The sequence below is a fragment of the Neovison vison genome, chromosome 3 (genome assembly GCF_020171115.1).
Source record: "Neovison vison isolate M4711 chromosome 3, ASM_NN_V1, whole genome shotgun sequence".
NCBI classification, from domain to species: domain Eukaryota; kingdom Metazoa; phylum Chordata; class Mammalia; order Carnivora; family Mustelidae; genus Neogale; species Neogale vison.
This window is the reverse complement of record NC_058093.1, coordinates 72258104-72278262: the sequence shown is the minus strand read 5'-3', so window position 1 is coordinate 72278262 and position 20159 is coordinate 72258104. Positions and strand designations below refer to the sequence as shown.

Sequence of the window (20159 nt, the reverse complement as noted above, 5' to 3'; positions counted from 1 at the left end):
GCTCCGGTCATGATCCCAGGGTCCTGGGATGGAGCCCAGCATGGGGCTCTCTGCTCAGCGGGGAGCCTGCTTCCCTCCTCTCTCTCTCTGCCTGCACCCCAACTTGTGATCTCTCTCTGTCAAATAAACAAATAATATTTTTTTAAAAATTAAAAAAATAAACCTCTTACACAAATAAACAAATCAATAATAATTAATTATTAGAATTAAAGTAATTATAATCATCCTACAACAGTAGTTCTCAACCCTTAATACGAATCATCTATGGAACTTCATAAAGTTATGTATTTCCACCAAATTCTAAACTTTGAGATTCTGATACTGTAGAGATTAGGACCAAAAATCCAAACACACCACAAGCACTCCCATAAATCTGAAGCAGATGGTCTGTAAGTACCACAAAAAAAGACTGTTGTTGGGACAAAGAATACACCTGATAGAAGATTTAAGTTCTTTTCACCGCTTTCATTCATTTGCCTCAGAGAATGTGGTAGTAAGGGCCTGTGTGGTTTAATGTATTCAAGAAGATTTTTGTCCATCTTATTCTACTTAAATATTTGCACATATGGCTTAAAGCCATGTTTTAAAGCATGTCTTAGGGGCATGCTGCAATTTTATGGTGTTCCAGAGTAAGCCTTTAAGATTAATGAATGAAGGCCTCACTTTTTTTGGAATCAAAGTGGTTAAATGATAGTTTTCCCATTAGAGGTAATCAATAAGGAAAGTAAAATTAAGTTAGTCATTATGAGGCTTGACATGAGCCATCCTAAACCTATCTATGTGAAACTGGAAATCAATTTCAAAATGGTATTCAAGAATCAATTTCATAAAACTAACAAACTTCTGGAGGTTAACTAGGGTCAAGAAAACTAATTCACAGCAACAACAACCCAATAACTGAGGCTAAAGTGAATACAAGTTTAATTTAAAACCTTACATCCTTTCTTAGTAAGTACACATCATCTTCTCAAATGGTCAGGTTTAGACTTTGTCACATTATAAAAATAATCAGCCATTTTTCATTAATTTCCCATAGAAAACAGGCCAACTACGTGTGATTATGAATAGATATGAACTTGGTAGCCAGGACTCAAAATTTGAATTCCCTTCTAAAAAATGGTAATCTGAAATTCATAAAGAAGAAACACTGACACCATGTCTGAACTTTTCTCAGAAATGGAGATGAGTATGAGACCAAGAGCAGAACTATACAAAAACAGCTGGTTATGATAAAAAGTGCAATTTCTGCCCCCCCCCAAAAAAAATCAGAGAAGACAAACTACCCCACACAGGTATCAGACCTCAACAATGTTAACAATGTTAATATTCAAGGTATAATAGTTCCCCAAATCTAATCCTAGAAAATGGAAAATAAGATGTCCCTCAAACTAAAGAACAATTCTCCCACTACTTTCAATCAAACACAATCACTGTAGTAATAGCACCTATGTTTTTAAATATCTACTATGTGCTTACTACTCTCAGTACCCTCCATATACTCAGTCTCTCACATCAAGCTAGGTAACCATTCCTTTCCAACCCCTTTCCATTCCTCCTCCCTCACTCCTTTCAGCTAGCTATGAAACAAATGATCTTACGGAGGATTTAATGTGTCATTATACCTTCTAAAATCTTGGCAAAACTGCAAGATTTCCCCCAAAACAAAAACAAGCAAACAAACAAACAAACAAAACCCAAGAAAAAAAGATAACATAGCCCAACCATCACAGAATCTCTTCCGGAATAAGAGTGCAAAGATAGAAAATCCCCAGAGAGGGAAAATACATATTAAATGTATTTAACTAAACAAACATAGGTTTTTATAAACAACCAAACTACCAAAATATGATGAAAAGACAAATATGAACATAAAACTATCACTGCTGTCTAGGATCTAACTTTGTTGAGTGGGTAAGAGGGAACAGAGCATGGAGAAGGGCTTGAGGAGAGAACAACAAGTGACTGAGATACATATAACCACTTAGAATAGATAAGTGAGGGCACCTGATTGGCTCAGTCCGTTAAGCATTCAACCTTTGGTTTAAGCTCAGGTCATGATCTCAGGGTTGTGAGATAAGTCCCGTGACAGGCCCAATGCTCAGAGTCGCTCAGCTCAGAGTCAGCTTGTCTCCCTCTCTCTCCCCCTTCGCCCCTCCACTCCCCTTCCCCATGTGCACAGATACATGCTTTCTCTCTCTCTCCACTGCTAAAATAAATAAATAAAATCTTTTTTTAAAAATTGTTTTAATGCAGTAACGAATATAGTTAGTGTAGGGAAAAACATAGGTCTTAAAGTCAGACATATCTGAGTTCCCCTCCCAACTCTACAGCTTATTATTGGAGTGATCTTAACCAAGTTGCTTAACCTACTCTTGCCTCAACTACTTCACCTGTGAAAAGGAGAAATATTACCTACCTTGTAAGGCTGTTGGAAGAATAAAATTTGATAAATCATGTAAGTGCCTTATACAGTCTCTAGCTTACAGAATATATCAATAATTACTATTAACATTAGTGTCAAACCAAAAGTACATATCCTGCCTGAGGAAGACAAGAAAGAATGCACAAGAAGAAATAAAATCTGAACTGGTCCAAAGTATAATCAGAAGTGGGCCAGAGAGAAGGTGAGGGGCAGGGAGAAGAGCTGAGGTGTTTGCTAAAAATCTAACATCCCAATTCAGTTTGAGAAGGGACAAAACATGCTCAGTAAAGACTTCCTAAATTACCATTTCTATTAAATACACCATTTTATATTGAAATTATCCATTTCAATGGATGTGCCCTACAAAAAAATGTAAGTTTATCAAAGGCAAGAATTGTTTTACTCTTCTACAGCACCTAGCAGAGGAACTAGCACATATTAGGTAATCAACAAATAAATATATTCTGTAGGAAATCAAGTAGGTCTTTTGCTATCTAAAGCCTGAAAGATATCTGACCACAAAAAATTGCTGTAACTCTGGAAATAAAACCACCAAAGCAAATTAAGGAATGACAACATCTCAATAATATGTACTAAATTCAACACTGGAAACTCATAAACTCACTTTCTCTCCAAATTGTTTAATGGTTCCTAACAAGAGGTGCACAGCCCAATCATCTATGGAGTGTTTTAAAAATATACTTGTCCTATGGCACCTGGGTGGCTTAGTGGGTTAAGCCTCTGCCTTCAGCTCAGGTCATGATCTCAGGGTCCTGGGATCAAGCCCCGCATCAGGCTCTCTGTTCAGCAGGGAGCCTGTTTCCCCCTCTCTATCTGCCTGCCTCCTCTCTGCCTACTTGTGATTCCTCTAATAAATTTTTTTAAAAAATCTAAAAATATATGTATGTATATAATATATATAGACAAGCATGGGTATATATATATATATATATATACACACATGTCCTAGAGCTGCCCTCAACCTTCACATGTAACAGGCTTTTGGTGAGAAAAAAAGGTGTGCAAGTGTGTGCATGAGGTTTGAGAAATGCCTTACAATACAGGCATGGCTTATTTTAGAGAGCTCCACAGATAATATATTGTAATGTGCAGTAACACCCTACCACCTTTACACACCATTCTACCTACACCCACGTCTCATCCACCCCATCTTATTTAGAACCTATGTAAACGGGACTACTCCATTCCCAGAATTAATTTAATTAGTTAATTAATTAATTAAAACAGGTGACCCCTCTGCACCAGTATATTACCACCTTGTCCACTGTGGCATATTACATTCTTAAAAATGGCCACAACAATATAACCTGTCCTACAAGTTCTTCTAGAATCTCACCAACACCTACCCCATCCACCCATTAAGAGGTGAAGTTAAATCCCCTCCCCTTGAATCTGGGCAGACTTGTAACTCTGTTGTGACCAAGAGAATATGGCAGAAGTGATGCTTCAAGACTTCCAAGGCAAGGTCAGAAAAGCTGATGTATCTTCTCCTTTGGTAGCTTGAACACATGCCTTTGGAGCACTAAGTAAAATGTCTGACTACGCTGAGGCTCCTAGGCTCCAAGAAGCCCAGGCCACATGGAAAGGCCATATATAAATATTCCAGAAGACAATCACAGCTGAGTTCTTTGTCAGCAATTCTTAGACGTGCGAGTGAAGATGCTTCCAGATGTTTCCAGCCCTCAATTGTTGGATCCCTAGCCTTAGAGTCTTTCCAGGTGAGGATCCAGACATTGTGAAGTAGAAGCCAGCCATCTCTCCAGTGATCTGTCTGAACTAACCCACAGGATCCGTGAACATAATAAAATGGCTGTTATACATCCCTAAGTCATGGTGTGATCTGTATACTACAACAGTAACTGAACAGTTAGAGTTTGGACAGTTACTGTTAGTCACAGATCTATCATTAAAGATAGAATTAAATATTACACCATTTGACTAAAGCCTCAGAATTCCATCTAAATCAGCTACCAAACTGACTCCTGACCATGTTATATTTATAAATTCCATTTACTGCTTCAGGCATAGATTTTGACATTTCCACTCTCCCTCTAGAAGGAAATATACCTTCCTGAAATCTCACTCTCCAACTTCCTGACCACATCACGGCTCCCTGACCTCCAGTCCCCAGAATTTGGAACCCAGTGACTATAATGGCTTACCTCCATCAGAAACTCCGTTCTGTTGGTAGTTGCTACATTATTCAGGAAATGAGGGGGAAAAGAATGCAAGGGAAAAAAAAATGATATAATTATACTGGCTAAACTCAAAGTTTACTATAATCTTTTTATAAAAAGCAGACCATTAAAGCCACTTACCTATGATACAAAGATAATCCAAGACAGTAAATAATGAAATAATTTACACGTGCCCTTAAATTGCACTCTATCATTTCTAGAACATTGTCTCCCTTTTGAAATATTTAATATCAAAATTACTTTACCTTCTCCAAATAGCCACAAAATGACAGTATGAAAAATCAGTACAAGTATATATGACAAGAAGAAATCTGTCTGAGAAGAAAATACATCAAGACTAATTCACAAGTAGCTCAGTCAGTTAAGCATCTGCTTTCAGCTCAGGTCATGATCTTGGGGTCCTGGCATTCAGCGGGCTCCCTGCTCAGTGGGGAGTCTACTTCTCCCTTTCCCTCTATCCTTCCCCCCACCTGCTTGTGCTTGCTTTCTCTCTCTCTCTCTCAAGCAAGAAAAAAGAATAATTCACAATCTCAAAAAAAAAAAAAAAAGAATTTACAGTTTCAACTAAGAAATAAATATAAATTACCACATAAATAGTTAACATTATATAACCAGTTCTGATCTACTAGCCAAACTAGGGTGTTAAACTGACGGACAGTAAAAATTACAATTATGGGGTGCCTCGGTGGCTCAGAGGGTTAAGCCTCTGCCTTCAGTTCAGGTCATGGTCTCAGGGTCCCGGGTCCAAGGCCCATTTTGGGCTCTCTGCTCAGCAGGTAGCCTGCTTCCCCCTTTCTCTCTCTGCCTGGCACTCTGCCTACTTGTGATCTCTGTCTGTCAAATAAATAAATAAAATCTTTTTAAAAAATTACAATTATAACAATGTCTAATGAAAAAAAGTAAGTAGCTTTTATTTTTACATTCTCGTTAACACGTATCTTTTTCAAATTTATCAAATAAAAAAATCGGAAGCTTATCATTCATGATGCCAAAACATTCCCCTATAATGTAAAGACTAATGATCAAAAGAAAAGGAGGTCAACAAAAGGCCAAATCATTAAAGCATCAGCTGCCAATATTAGCTTACAGAAATAAATGCTGGAATAATTAAGGCCCTCTTCCTGTCTAACAAATGATACAATTTATTTGTATGAAGTTCTAGTCAGTATTCTAGTTTGTCCAGGTAATAGAATATGACATGGGGCCAAGTCCAAGACAATATCTAAGGATACTTATCCCCTGGAATACATACACCCAACAAACTTTTTTGAAAATCCAAATGCAGATTAAGTCATGAAGAAACTTCTTTGGCTTTTAAAAGTCTTAAAGACAAAAATATATAATCAGCACAAAAACACAGCTAAGTGTATAAGTACAATGAAATGCTTTTTACGGTTTCTATTTTGCTAACGCAGTTACAGTTAATGGGAATTGCCATGACAAAATGATTGTTTTTATGAAAAGAAACCTCTTTATCACTAACCAATCAAATTTCATTTTTATTACTGATGTAGAAAAGTTCAAAACCATGATTCATTTATAGAGCGTACAAAAATAAGAAGAGTGTTCAAGAATAGAGGGATCATTTACAAAGCAATAAAAAATTAAAACGTGCATTTCTCTTACTGGCAAGGCAAATACTTCTACACATAAATGACTGTAACTGCATTTGCTGAATATTATAATTTCTGTCTTTGAACAAAAAATGAGAAGCCTGAATTTAATAGCTCATCTCCATTTGGTATCTTCAGTCCATCTGATAACTGCTTATCAAGAAATTTCAAAAACGTTTGAAAAATGTTAAATAAGTTTGATGATATTTTCTTTCAATAATCACTCAAATATGGAAGGCTTGAGCTAACGTTAATAACTCAAAAGTCTTCATAGAAATAAGACTAGCAAAACTTTATGGGATACCTATCACCAAATCTTTTACATTAAAAGCTAAAAATCATATCATTTCAGAGTATGGAGTGTTAATAAAGCACACAAGAAAATTAAAACTCACATTATGATTAACTATGGACTACTTCAAGACCAGAAACTTTCAAATCTTTCTGATTTGAAAGTTTTTTAAAAGGCATCATATCAAAGTTTTTTAAAAGGCAACAAAACACTGCCTCTGAGAATTCAGTTTCCAACCTATTCACGAATTTAAATATGATAAAATAAAATAAGCCACATTGCTCTCAATAAGTTGTACTTTGCCTTTACTCTGAAGTAGAACCTATTTTATCTTTGGCTTTGCTTTTCCATCTGCCCCTTTGATATCCCCTTTACATGTGCCAAGTGATAAGCACAACAGTATGAGACCATCCACATGAAAATATAAATAAAAGAAGATTCTCTGAATGTGATGGCTAGTTCAGTAACTTCTCAATAATTCCTCAGTGCCTTCCTCAATCCTGGAGAATCCTCAGAATACTAAGTAAAACTAACAGTATGTCTTTATTTTCAAGAACAAGAATTGAATGCGGTGTATTTTTTCTTTTTTCTTTTATTTTTAAATATTTTATTTATTTATTTGACAGAGACAGCTCGCAAGTTGGCAGAGAGGCAGGCAAGAGAGAAAGAGGGAAGCAGGCTCCCCGCTGAGAAGAGAGCCAGATGCGGGACTCGATCCCAGCAACCTGAGATCATGACCTGAGCCGAAGGTAGAGGTTTAACCCACTGAGCCACCCAGGAGCCCCCTGAATTGTATTTTTTCAATTATCTGCTACAATCATCATCATTAGATAGTCAGGCATGCGGATATAAGAGCTCTATCACATATAATAATTCTATCACTCTCTGCGTTCTCAATAAACCTTGTGAGCAATAGCATCACTCCTATTTTACAAAGGACTTTTAAACTATGTTTTCCACTTCTTTGAGCTTCTGGTACCCTTCCGAACTGCCTTTAAAGTCCACATTTCCAGGTGCCCGGCTGGCTCCATCAGTTAAATGTCTGACTCTTGATTTTGGCTCAGGTCAGGATCTCAGGACTGTGGGACTGAGCCCTCACCTGGGCTCTGTGCTAAATGCAAGGATGATTAAGATTCTCTCTCCCTCTTCTTTTCTTTCTGCCCCACCCTTGCCCACCCCATGCTCTCTCTCTTTCTTAAATAAGTAAATCTCTCTCTAATAAATAAAAAAAGTCTACATTTCTTAGTACTTAACACGGAAGAGGGATGAAATAAAAAACACTTTATTGATGAGATTAAAAACAAAATGTTATAAACATGCCTTTTTTTTTAAAAAAAGATTTTATTTATTCATTTGACAGACAGAGATCACAAGTAGGTAGAGAGGCAGGCAGAGAGAGAGGAAGGGAAGCAGGCTCCCTGCCAAGCAGAGAGCCCTACTTGGGGCTCGATCCCAGGACCCTGAGATCATGACCTGAGCCGAAGGCAGAGGCTTTAACCCACTGAGGCACCCAGGTGCCCCAAACATGCCTGTTTTGATAATACTTTCAAGATGCTTACAAACGGGTTCCATGGAACCCATAAAAGTACTTTTCCAGATCATAATATAAATTAATGCTACTCCTAGAATGATGTTATTAATAAATTTAAATAATTAAGCACCCACATGCCCACAATGAGATAAATGAAATATTGCAAGTCTTTTTTTTTATGCTTTATATAGTTTACTGAGCTTCTAAATAAAGAACAGATATTGTACTGATTTCAAAGATTAATAATTACAGTATGATGAAATTAACTGATATGCTTCAAGTATAGCAAGGTACCGGGGAAGTAATAAGGTCATTCAGAAAAATGGTATAGAGTTACTAGAAATAAAGATACTTTTGGACTTTTGCTGTCCAAAATAGCAAAAGAATAACATTACAAATATAACATCCTCAAAGGTTCTCAGGCAATGAAAGTGGTAACAGAAACTACCACGTACCAGTAAACTAGATGCATGAAACATGTTATAAAACATCTTACCCCTTTTACAAATAAGGAAACTGTGGCCCAGACAGTCTGCCCAAAATCACAAAACAAGAGGCAGAGCTGAACTTGGAACTCAGTTTTGTCTCACTGCTATGGCCCGGTTCCTAAGCTTTATGTTCTATTACCTAAGCTTCAATTTCCTCACCTATAAAATAAGAATAATATCTATCAAAGAGGATCAAATTGTTAATATTAGCAATTATATATCTAAATCATCTAGAATAATGTCTCGAAAAGGGGTGCTTACTCTTATCAGTAATTATCTAGTTAAGCTAAGTTTTTAAGGCTAAAACGTTTTGGCAATGTCTAATAAAGAGACCACCACTTACTCCCATCAGGGAGTGGTAAAAGAGAAAAACTAACAAGGTAAACAGCTAAAAATGACATTAATGAACACTTATGGAATGCTTACAGTGTGTCAGACACAAGGCTAAGCACTAGTATCTTTTCTCATCATCTTTAAAATATAAAAAATTATCTTCATTTTACAAATAAAATAAAGATCACATATGTATGAAGTAGCCAGGTCTGACTTACTCCACAGTCCACCAGAAGTGTAAAAGCTAGGTGAAAGAAATGACTGATGGGCACCTGGCTGGCTCAGTCAGAGGACCAGGTGACTCTTGATCTTAGGGATTGGATGTTTGGGCCCCATGATGGGTACAGAGAATACTTAAAAATAAAAGCAAAACAAACAAACAAAAAAAAGTGATTGACACTGTGGGAGATTTCTGCTGTTTGGTGCTCAACACCTCTCTCTCCTTTTGTGTGTGTCTGGGGGCTCTGTGGAGCCCTAGAGCCTGGAGCCACTCATAGCACAGGGATAAGCAAGGGGGTCAGGCTTGTCCACCACAGTACCCCATCCTTTTTGGCTACAGTGACTGCTCCACATGTGCTCCCACAACCCAAATGGGGATATTCCACCCTTCCCTAGGATACATACCCCAGTGACAGTAAAAAATTAAAAAGATAAATAAAAATCTCATGTAATGTACTGGAAAAACTTGCCATTAAAAAAAAAAAACCACAAGCAAATGAAAATTTAAAATACACAGGCTGTTGTGAAAAATTTTGAGAGCGCCTGGGTGGCTCAGTCAGTTAAGCTGCTGCATTTGGCTCAGGTCATGATCTCAGCATCTTGGCTGGGCTCCTTGCTCAACAGGGAGTCTGCTTCTCTCTCTGCCTCTGCCACTCCCCCTGCTTGTGCTCTCTCTCCCGGACAATAAATAATGGGTTATTATTAAAATATTAAAAATGGGTTACTATTAAAATAAATAAAATGGGTTGTGGGTGAGCATCTGGGTGGCTCAGTTGTTAAGCATCTGCCTTCGGCTTGGGTTGTGATCCCAGGGTTCTGGGATAGAGGCTGCATCGGGCTCCCTGCTCAGCAGGAACCCTGTTTCTCCCTCTCCCACTCCCCCTACTTGTGTTCCCTCTCTCTCTCTGTCCCTCTCTATCAAATAAATAAATAAAATCATTAAAAAAATTTTTTAATGATCCAATACCCAGGATTATTTTTATCCCTCTTCAAAGTTCTAAATCAAGCATATCATCATCTAAAGATCCAAGCTATTAATTCAAAAATTAAAAAGAAAATTCAAAATCACAATTTACCCTTCCTTTCCATATTATTAAATAACAAAAACAACTCAAAATCCTCTTCCACTTTAAGAAATTTATCAAAGAACCTATGCAGTAGATCCACAAATATGAAAGCACTGCTCACATCAGAGAAAAATAATATATACCAGGGATGGCTTCAGGATCCATCAACTTGGCTAGACTGAACTACAGCTGCCAGAATTCCCTTTTTCCTGTTTCTGGTTATAGTGAGCTACAGGGACATTTCTCTAGCAGGCTCTGGGAGGACAAAAGAAGCAACAGCCATTTTGTAGCTCAAAATGTATTTATACCTTCTCCCAGTTATCCAAACACTAATTTAGATGCTGCTGTGAAGGGATTTTGCTGATATAAATGATGTCCCTAATGAGTTGACTTTACATTCATCTAAAGGGAGATTATCTTGGGTGTGCCAGATTTAATCTGTTGGAAGTTTTTTTTTAACAGAGAGCCTATGAGTTCATACACTGCAAGCAGCACCTGCTACATGTGCCTCTTCCTCTTCCTCCTCTATCTCCCCTTCCTGGCTGCCTACTCTATGGACGTGGTCCTTGGTTGGCCAACCCCCACAACAGCACAAGCCAATTCCGTGTGTGTGTGTGTGTGTGTGTGTGTGTAGACAGATACAAAGCTAGAGTTAAGAGTTCAAGATCCTCCAGTTTCTGCTTCACTGGCTGAACTAATGTAACACACTAAATACACAACAAAATAAGATTAGATAAATAAATTATGCTTTCTTCATTACAATGAAATACTATGTAACCACTGCAAATGATGATGTGTACCTCCATTAGACAAGGAAACACATCTCAATGTCAGGTTACAAAAAAGTACGTACATTTTGTATTATTTACATTTTTTTTTTTTTAATTTAGGGTCAGAGAACAAGTTGGCTCTGCTCACCAAAGTTTTAATGATGATGGTGAAACTTTAAAGTCTTAATCTGGGTGTTAGATTTTAGGTGATTCCTGTTTTATTCTTCAGATTCTTTTGTATTACTTCATTGTCTACAATGGCCATGTATCATAATTACTACCAGAAAAAAAAGAGAAAAAGAACCAGTTCTTATTTGACAGGAAAAAATGTGAGACTTACAGGTTAAAATGTGCAAACTCTTGTTTGTCCCTTAAGAGAACACTATGTGCCAAAGATGAACTCTACAGTTTAGGAGAGTGAGAATTTAACAATGACAAGAGATGAGGCTGAAGAGATGGACTAATTTATGACAGATCTTATATGCCATGTGACAGTTCTGAACTAATGAAGACGTTGAAACAAGAGGAGTCACATTTGCATTTTAGAAAACTAATAATAACATAAACAAAAGCCCACTGAGGCTTGCAATGTGGAGACTGTATTAGAAAGAGGCCAGACTAGACACAAGGAAACCAATTCAGACACTACTACAGTAATCCAAGCAAGAAATGATGAAGTCCTGAACTAAGGAAATAGCAGTGGAGATAAAGAGAGTAAGCCACTAAGGTCCAGTAAGGAGTAAGAACTGCGGGATTTTGGAGGTGAATACACTGGTAGAACAAGACAAAAATAGTTCCCTTAAGCTGGCGAGTTCAGAGAGGTCTTCCTAAAAGATGGGCTCTCAAGAATATCACAGAGAGATGCAAGATGCCTTTAAATGTTTCTAAAGAAATATGAGTGTGTTGGCTCACAACCACTCAAAGGAAAAATAATAAGCAATACACTAAAAATGAGAGCACTCAACTACAAAAACCAATTCACAATTATTTGTTGTATTTATAATAGGACTATATAAATACGAATCTCTAATCTCTTGAGGTTGACCTCTTCCAAGAAAATCAAATTACTGTCAGAAATAAAACACTCTGCATAGTTGCTTGATCTGAGTCACACTCATAGTCACTTATAAGTCAAACATGATTCATATAAATTGTTATTTTAGTCACCTCTTATACCACTGCTTGCCCAAATACAATCTTTTAAATTTTTTTAATTATAATCATTTAAACTACCCAAGTAAAATATTCTCACTATAACAATTTGAATTCAGAAATGTAGTTACTCTACCCTCCACCAACTCCCTACCCTTATTACTCTGAAATTACTAGTTAAAATGAGTTGAATATTCTATTTTTCTTTGCTTAAACATATACAAGTTTATATAGGGTTTATTTAATAACAGTGGGTTCATACAGTATATATATTATCCCATAACTTGTTTTTACTTAAGGTAATCATAAATTTCAAGCCAAAATATTTAACATTTCTATTATTTATAATAATGTGGGCATTCTATAATTTGACATATATTTAGAACATCTGTGGTTTTTTTATACTAAAATTAATGATATAATGAATACTGCTATATATTGCTTTAAATAATGGTTCTTTTTTTGTTTTGTTTTGTTTTTATAAAAACTATTTTAATTCATTAAAACTTCAGTTTTAACATATTCTAAAACTATACACTTTTATCCTTTTCTCAAACTTTTGTTTTTGATGTCACAATATACATCTCATTTATCTTTGTATTCCTTAACAAATTATATTTTTTTACTATTTTTGTCTTTTAGACTTCATACTAGCTTACAAATGATTAACTCACTACCTTTACATTAGATTATTCTGAACTTTCTTATAAGTTTATTTTTACCTGTAAAGTTATACTTCCAAATGTTTTATTGTTACTAATTAGTACCCTTCTATTTCATTTAAAGAACCCCCTTTGGGCGCCTGGGTGGCTCAGTGGGTTAAAGCCTCTGCCTTCGGCTCAGGTCATGGTCCCAGGGTCCTGGGATCAAACCCCACGTCGGGCTCTCTGCTCAGCAGGGAGCCTGTTTCCTCCTCTCTCTCTCACTGCCTCTCTGCCTACTTGTGATCTCTGTCAAATAAATAAATAAAATCTTTAAAAAATAAATAAATAAAAAAATAAAGAACCCCCTTTAACATTTTTCCCCCCATTTGGGATTTTTAAAAATTTTTTATTTATTTTTTAAATTTCTTTTCAGTGTTCCAGAATTCATTGTTTATGCACCACACCCATTGCTCCATGCAATACATGCCCTCCATAATACCCACCACCAGGCTCACCCAACCTCCCACCCCCCCACCCCTCCAAAACCCTCAGATTGTTTTTCAGGGTCCACAGTCTCTCATGGTTCATCTCCCCCTCCAATTCCTCCCAACTCCCTTCTCCTCTCCATCTCCCCATGTCCTCTGTATTATTTCTTATGCTCCACAGTCACCAAACTATGGGAAGAACCAAGATGCCCTTCAACGGATGACTGGATAAGGAAGATGTGGTCCATACATACTACAGAGTATTACGCCTCCATCAGAAAGGATGAATACCCAACTTTTGTATCAACATGGACAAGACTAGAAGAGATTATGCTCAGTGAAGTAAGTCAAGCAGAGTCAATTATCATATGGTTTCACTTATTTGTGGAGCATAACAAATAAAGGTACTTCTAATGGTATTTCTATCAGATAAATTCCCTGAAAAGCTTCTTGGTTAAAGGATAGCATTTTAATTAATATTACTATATTAAGTTCTCAAATAGCAGTAATACTTTAGACTCACCAGCAGTTTGAGGATAGATGTTTTCCCCCATACCCTTGTCAGTTCTAGAAAACTTCATATTCACTTTTGCCCATTTGACTAAATGGAAAACTTTGTCTACTTATAGTGACAGCATCTTTTCATGTGTTCATTGTCCATCTGCATTTCCCTATTTGTGAATTGCTTGTTCCTATCCTTTACTCTTGATCCTGTTGTCTTTTTCATTAATTTTTGTGGAAACTTATGTTTTATCATGTAAAGCTTTTTAAATTTTTCTGCAATCAAATCTGCTAATTTTTTCTCCCAGGGACTTTAGATTCTGTGTCTTGCTTAGGCCTCCTCTGCTACACAAGATTAGTTAAAATGATAGTTAAAACTATCACCTATATTTCCTCATAATTATTTTATTACAATTTGGTTTTGTCCTTATTTTACATCTAGATCTTCAACTCATTTGGAATTTATTCTTCTGGTGTTACAACTTAGGAGATGTCCCAACACCACCTATTAATTATTCATCTTTAAATGCTTCCTTCTAGAGTAATAAATTACAAATAGCCAAGATGGCACACAAGTAAAATTCCTAGGAATTCTTAAATTTCACTAACTGAAATAAAATTCCAAACTTATCAAAAGTTTTTTAAAAGACATTTATCATTTTTGCTTTAAAAGAAATCACACACTGGGACATATGTAAACAGTATACCAAAATCAGCATACAATGGTGAAATAGTTGATTTTTTCTAACATAGCAGAAATGGAAATTAAATCAATGATCTAACATTTTTTTAAGATTTTACTTATTTATCTGACAGAGAGAGATCACAAGTAGGCGAAGAGGCGGGGGGGGGGGGGGGGGGGGGGGAAGAAGGGGGTGAAGCAAGCTCCCTGCTGAGCAGGGAGCCCAAGGTGAGACTCCATCCCAGAACCCTGAGATCATGACCTGAGCCAAAGGCAGAGGCTCAACCCACTGTCACCCAGGCACCCCTAAGTCAACAATCTAACTTTTAACATAAACAGAAATAATCAGTTTGAAATCTCAAGATTATTCATTGATTCAGTCACAAATATTTATTGAGCACCAACTAACAGGTGTTCCGGATTTAATGCGGGCCAAAACAAGTAGATCCCTACTTTCATGAAGCTTATAATCTAGTTTGAGCTTCTCTATTTCAGAAACAATGTATTTAAGCGAAAAAGAAAAAAGAAAGAAAGAAATATATGTTCACACAAATGCAGTGCTATGAAAAACATTTTGGCAAATTTTATTACACATTCAGTACTTTCCATTTCCAAAATACTACTTTATTTCAAATGTACCTATTTATCCTGGTAACTGTCTCTTTACTCATGTTGAAAATCCTGCAAGAAATTAAGATTAACTTCATTTAAAGATTAGTTATTACCCATCAACCTACACCTACAATACCTATGTCTACTCTCCTCACTTCCTCAACAATATTTAATTTCTCTCACTATGGTAAATAACTCAGAAAGAGAAATCTAGTTACATCAGCCACGTTCAGTCCAACAAATCAAAGTTTTTTCCAAAAAGTATATCGAGACTGAGAGACTTTTCGGCGATTCCTACAGATCTAGCAAGTAGCAATACTATATTGCTTGAAGAGGAAGCAAGAACTTCGGTGGTCCTTACATGGCGTCAGGTAACAAGGGCAACTCATTAATGGCAATCACCTTAAACGTCCGATCCCAAGACCGAGGCCACCGCCACTCTCAGCCTTGTAATACCCGGCCCTTGTGGCCACGCCCCCCATACGAACTCTGGGCCTCCTCCATGCACCCTAGCTCCTCCGGACCCAACAGCACCAAGTATGCCCACGAGAGGGAAGGCGGTATTACTGCCCCTACAGTGTGACCTTGGCTAAGTGTCTTCCCGTCAGTTTACTCATCCGTGAGATGAGGCTGGTACTCCGTGCCCGCCTCTATCCCCAGGCCTGGGTTCAGCACCTAATGCCACAAAAGGGAAAGCTGCAGCCCTAAGCTCCACGCTGTTCCCTGCGACTGCCCCACGCCGCCCCCGCCTCCACCCGCAGTCCGAGCCCACGCTCGCTACCTGCGATCTGCGAGACGAAGGCTTCAGCCACTAGAGACATGTCTGCTGGGCGGCTCTGCGCCCGCGGTTCCTACGCCCCCCGGCCCTCGACGTCCTCTTCTGAAACCCGTGCGTCTCCTGCGGCTACCAGGCGTGATCCCGGCTGAGGCTCGGACTCGCACAGCCCACCTAGGTGCGGGTGGAAGCGGTGAGGACCCCAAGGTTACCGCCAGGCCTGGCCAGGAACTTCCGGCGCAGCTGACCGTGGAGAGAGAGCACTTCCGCCCGCGTCACCGGCGCGCTCCTCCCCTGGCGCGGGGGGTTCTCGAGTCCTAATCTCGCCGCAGAGGCTCCGCGGCCGGAGGGTGGGGTCCCTGGTTCCCGATCGCTCTAGGCTCCAACCTGGGGGTGGAAAGAGGGATTCTGGAGGTTTTCAGTATCCTTTCTGTAAGCGAGAATTTTCTAAGCAAGTTAATTTTTTTTTCTTTTTAAAGAATTCTTTATTTGAGAGCGAGAACCCGAGCTGGGGGAGGGGCAGACTCCCTTCTGCAGAGCCAGGGAAGGGCGCTGAGCTGGGTCTCAAAGTACTGAGATCATGACCTCAGTGGGCTGCTGAACCGCCTGAGCAACCCCTGCGCCCCAGCAAGTATTATTTTTAAGCGGCACCATACCAAGCCCTTTAAAAAGCGTATGCAGCATTCTATTTAGTGTTTTCTCAACAACCAAGAAGTCGATATTGTTATGGCCATTTTATGGGTAAGGAAACAGGCTTAGAAAGTTTAAACTGCCTCCTCAGGGAGTATGATGAGGCCCAGATTCAAATCTGTGTTGAATTTCCTCTGTTTCTCTATACTGCTAGGTTGATTAGTCCATGGACGGACATTAGGGTTTATTCCTTTTTTCAAAGGTGTTTGGCAGAGAGGAGGCATGAGAAGCTCCTAAGCTGAGAAATAATTTGCCCTTCAATTCTGGACACCCAAAAAGAAGCTCATCTTGCAGAATAAGTTTCACACACTTCTCCCTTTCGGGGGCGGGGAGGTGAGAGGGGCAGGAAAAGGAGGAGACATTAAATCCATAAGTGACTTTTTATACAGTTTATACAAGCATACAATTGAGGAAACATAAGGATATGTTACAGATTTAGAGGCATAAAATACTACAAGTGAAACTGACTTCAGAGATCATGTGGTGAGCCAAGGCCCCCTTTCACTGCTGAGAAATTCGTAACAGATTACCACAAACTAAATGGTTTAAAAACAAAAAATTTATTCTCTCCCAGTTTTAGAGGCTGGAAGTCCTAAGGACTCTAGCTTTCCCCTTTCTCCAGACTCTTTGTAGCTTCTGGAGGTTGCCAGCAATCTTTGGCCTTCCTTTGCTTATAGACCCATCAACTCAAATCTCTGGCTTCATCATCATGTGGCAGAGTATGTGTGTATCCAAATTTCCCTCTTCTTATAAGGACACCAGTCACTGGATTAAAGTCTACCGTTATCCAGTATGACCTTATCTTAACTTGATTTCATCTTCAAAGGCTATTTCCAAATAAGCTTACATTCACAGGTACCAGAGATTAGAAACTTGAACATACCTTTTTTTTGGGGGGGATACAATTCTACCCACTACACTAAATAATAATTTTTTAAGAATAAATCATCAATATTTGCATCACCCTTTACAACTAGGAAATTTGTTAAACTAATTTAAATTTACCCAAAAATGTACCTGAACATAAATATAGCAATGTATTAAGAAACAGTGTCTTCTCACTGGCTGAGATTCAGAGTTGACAATGGGTTGAAATAATAGGTTTTTCTTATTTGTGCTAAGGGAGATAACACTGATAGTAAAGAATATGCCCAGTTTCCTCCTCCTTATCCCATGAATGATATTGACCAAGAGAAATGAACTGTTCCAGGATATGGGGAGGCAATTAAAAGAAAAGCTTTCAACTCCTGTCTGTTTCTCTGCACAGTGAACTAGTATAACTTATAAAAGTGAAGATCTGTCAACTATTGAAGTTCTGTTACCAAGTTTGGTTTGTCACTTTTTAAAAGCTGGAATAAAATTTTTGACTACTTTTTGACACTTGCAGAATTTTCTTTAAGATTTCTCCATATCACAGAGATTATATGGGAACCTGAACCAAAGGCCTTAGAATTAGACCAGGGAATCCAAAATCCAACAAGTCCAAAGGGCAAAGGTGAGCCCCAAAGTGGGAGGAGAATGGCAAGATCCAGGGATTTGGCATACATGCAAGAAAAATAGAGCAAGATGAGAGGCAAAGGAGAGTGTGCCCTCAAAATTTCAGTTAGGTGTCTATGGCTTGATACCTAGCACATCGATGATCTGGACTGGCCCAAAGGTCCAGGGCTGGTAATTGACACTAACCCTGTTCTAGAAAGCTTTTGAGAAAGAAACTGGGATCTGCTGGGGGCACTGTCTATACTCAACCCTTTCATCATTGTAGCTGTGGAAACAAGACTCATCAGCACCATATGGATTCACTTTTTCTCCCTGACTGATGGTTCCTTTGCTTCCCACACAGGCTAATTTAGACTGGAAAGAATCTATAATGTGGGAGGTCTTTATTACTAAAAATTAGATCCAATAAAATGCAGATGTCCTGACCATATCCACAAACAAGCTGTCTTTGAATAAATAACCAACTGGAGTAAATGTATTTATGCATCTGTATTAGAGCAACTGGCAGATTTAAAACTGAAGATCTGTTTAAGATCACAATTAAGGAAAATACAAGAAAACAAGCCACTGAAAGTTTTAAGGATGAGGTTATAAAACAGAAGTGTTAGGGAATCCATATGTTACTAAAAGGATAATTACACAATTATTTAAAATAAAATATTAATGCATGATATGAATATTGTTTGCCTAATAAAATCACTTTTCTTGCAAAACTGTACTACCATGAAAACAGTTTCATGTCTCTAGTCTAGATTTTATATTACTATATTAAGTAGGAAACACAGAGCTGTCATCATGAATATATACTTTATTAACATTAAAGTATCAAGGCATTTTATCTGCATTTCATTTTTCTCTGACAGAATGTTCATATTTTAAATGTAAATATTTTCTTTTTTGAAAAATGCCTGCAAGATAAAATTTAGGCTGAGAGTCCTTCAAAATTGTACTATTTACTTAACAATGATAAAATAAATTCAGGCCTTATTATGAAATTAGTCCCCCCCTCCTATCTCATCAACAGAATTAATTATGGATAATTCAATCAATCCCAATAAAGTGTTAATACAATTAAAAACACTAAGGTAACCATATTATGCCCCAGAGCTTTTTTGTTCATCTACTAACAGTTCTTACTTCTTTAAAAATAATGGAGCTGTAGGCAACTAAAGGCGGTCTAATATATTGGCTTTGCAAAGATACTTTTTAAAGGGTACAGAAATGTGGCAGCCATTTGTCCTTACACCTCTCAACTCCTCTTTCATCCATTTTGTTTAATTCCTGAGAAATTATGATCGACCCAGAACTAAGTTCTTACCAGTTTCTCACTTTCTGATCCCACCCTCTTGTATCTTAGGCTAGCACACCCTGGAAAGAACTACAGGCATATGGACTACAACACTACACTTCAGGAAATATCTACACTATTGACTATAGTGGGCCTGGATTCTTGGGATATTAGCTGATTTTCAACAGTAATTAAAAGGCCTAATTTCCAAAATACGCTGCCAGGTCAGGTGTTCTCATAGTTTTATGTTATTATTAGGAGCTGAATCTTTTAACTATATCTAGTGAGGGTGCTTTTCTCGGGTGGTTGAAAATTGTCTTATCTACTGTTCCAGGAACTGAGTTAGTTAGGACTTTCCTGGCTGCAAGTTATAAAGGAACAAACCCAGTTAAGCAAGTTTAAGTTCATCGCCTTGTGGTGGTAGAAAATATACCAGAGTAGTTCACAAAACTGAATGAAAACCTTTAGGAACCAGAGTGTCAGCTCTCTCATTCTCCTTCTACCTCTCATTTCTGCTCAGCTTTATTCTTTCTCCCTAAAGACACATCTTCTCCCAGCAGGCAGGAAAAATAGTTGCCTAGAGCACCAACTTGACATCTTCTTAGCTTGGAAGCCTCAATTTCCATAAATTAATCTCAGGGAAGAATTATAATTGTTTGGATGTTGTCACCTTCGAATGAAACACCTTGTCCAAGTGAATGCGTTCACTGACCAAGCCGGCAAGGGAAGTACAGGATCTGTTATGAAAGAAAATGAGAGAAAAGACACAAGGCAGCCAATATTATAGTACCCCGTCCACAAGAAGAATCGAGAGTGCTATAGTGGGGCTACCACTTGTATTAAAACTACAAATGTCACTTAATCTCTTTATTATTTTTA

General features: G+C 37.9%; 1 protein-coding gene across 2 annotated transcripts in view; it reads right to left on the bottom strand.

The window, feature by feature from the left end:
* Positions 1-16051, bottom strand: part of MTX2 (metaxin 2) — a 68153-nt gene extending 52102 nt beyond the window's left edge. Inside the window, exons 1-3 of one of the 2 annotated variants that reach the window (XM_044242393.1) lie at positions 15812-16051; positions 15058-15099; positions 4606-4637 (exon numbers count right to left, since the gene is read on the bottom strand). In XM_044242393.1, coding sequence (XP_044098328.1) covers positions 4606-4637; positions 15058-15089 — 64 coding nt within the window. In that variant the 5' untranslated portion in view covers positions 15090-15099; positions 15812-16051. The remainder of the gene's footprint in view (positions 1-4605; positions 4638-15057; positions 15100-15811) is intronic. The other variant, XM_044242394.1, reaches the window with a different exon arrangement.
* Positions 16052-20159: the final 4108 nt, after the last annotated feature.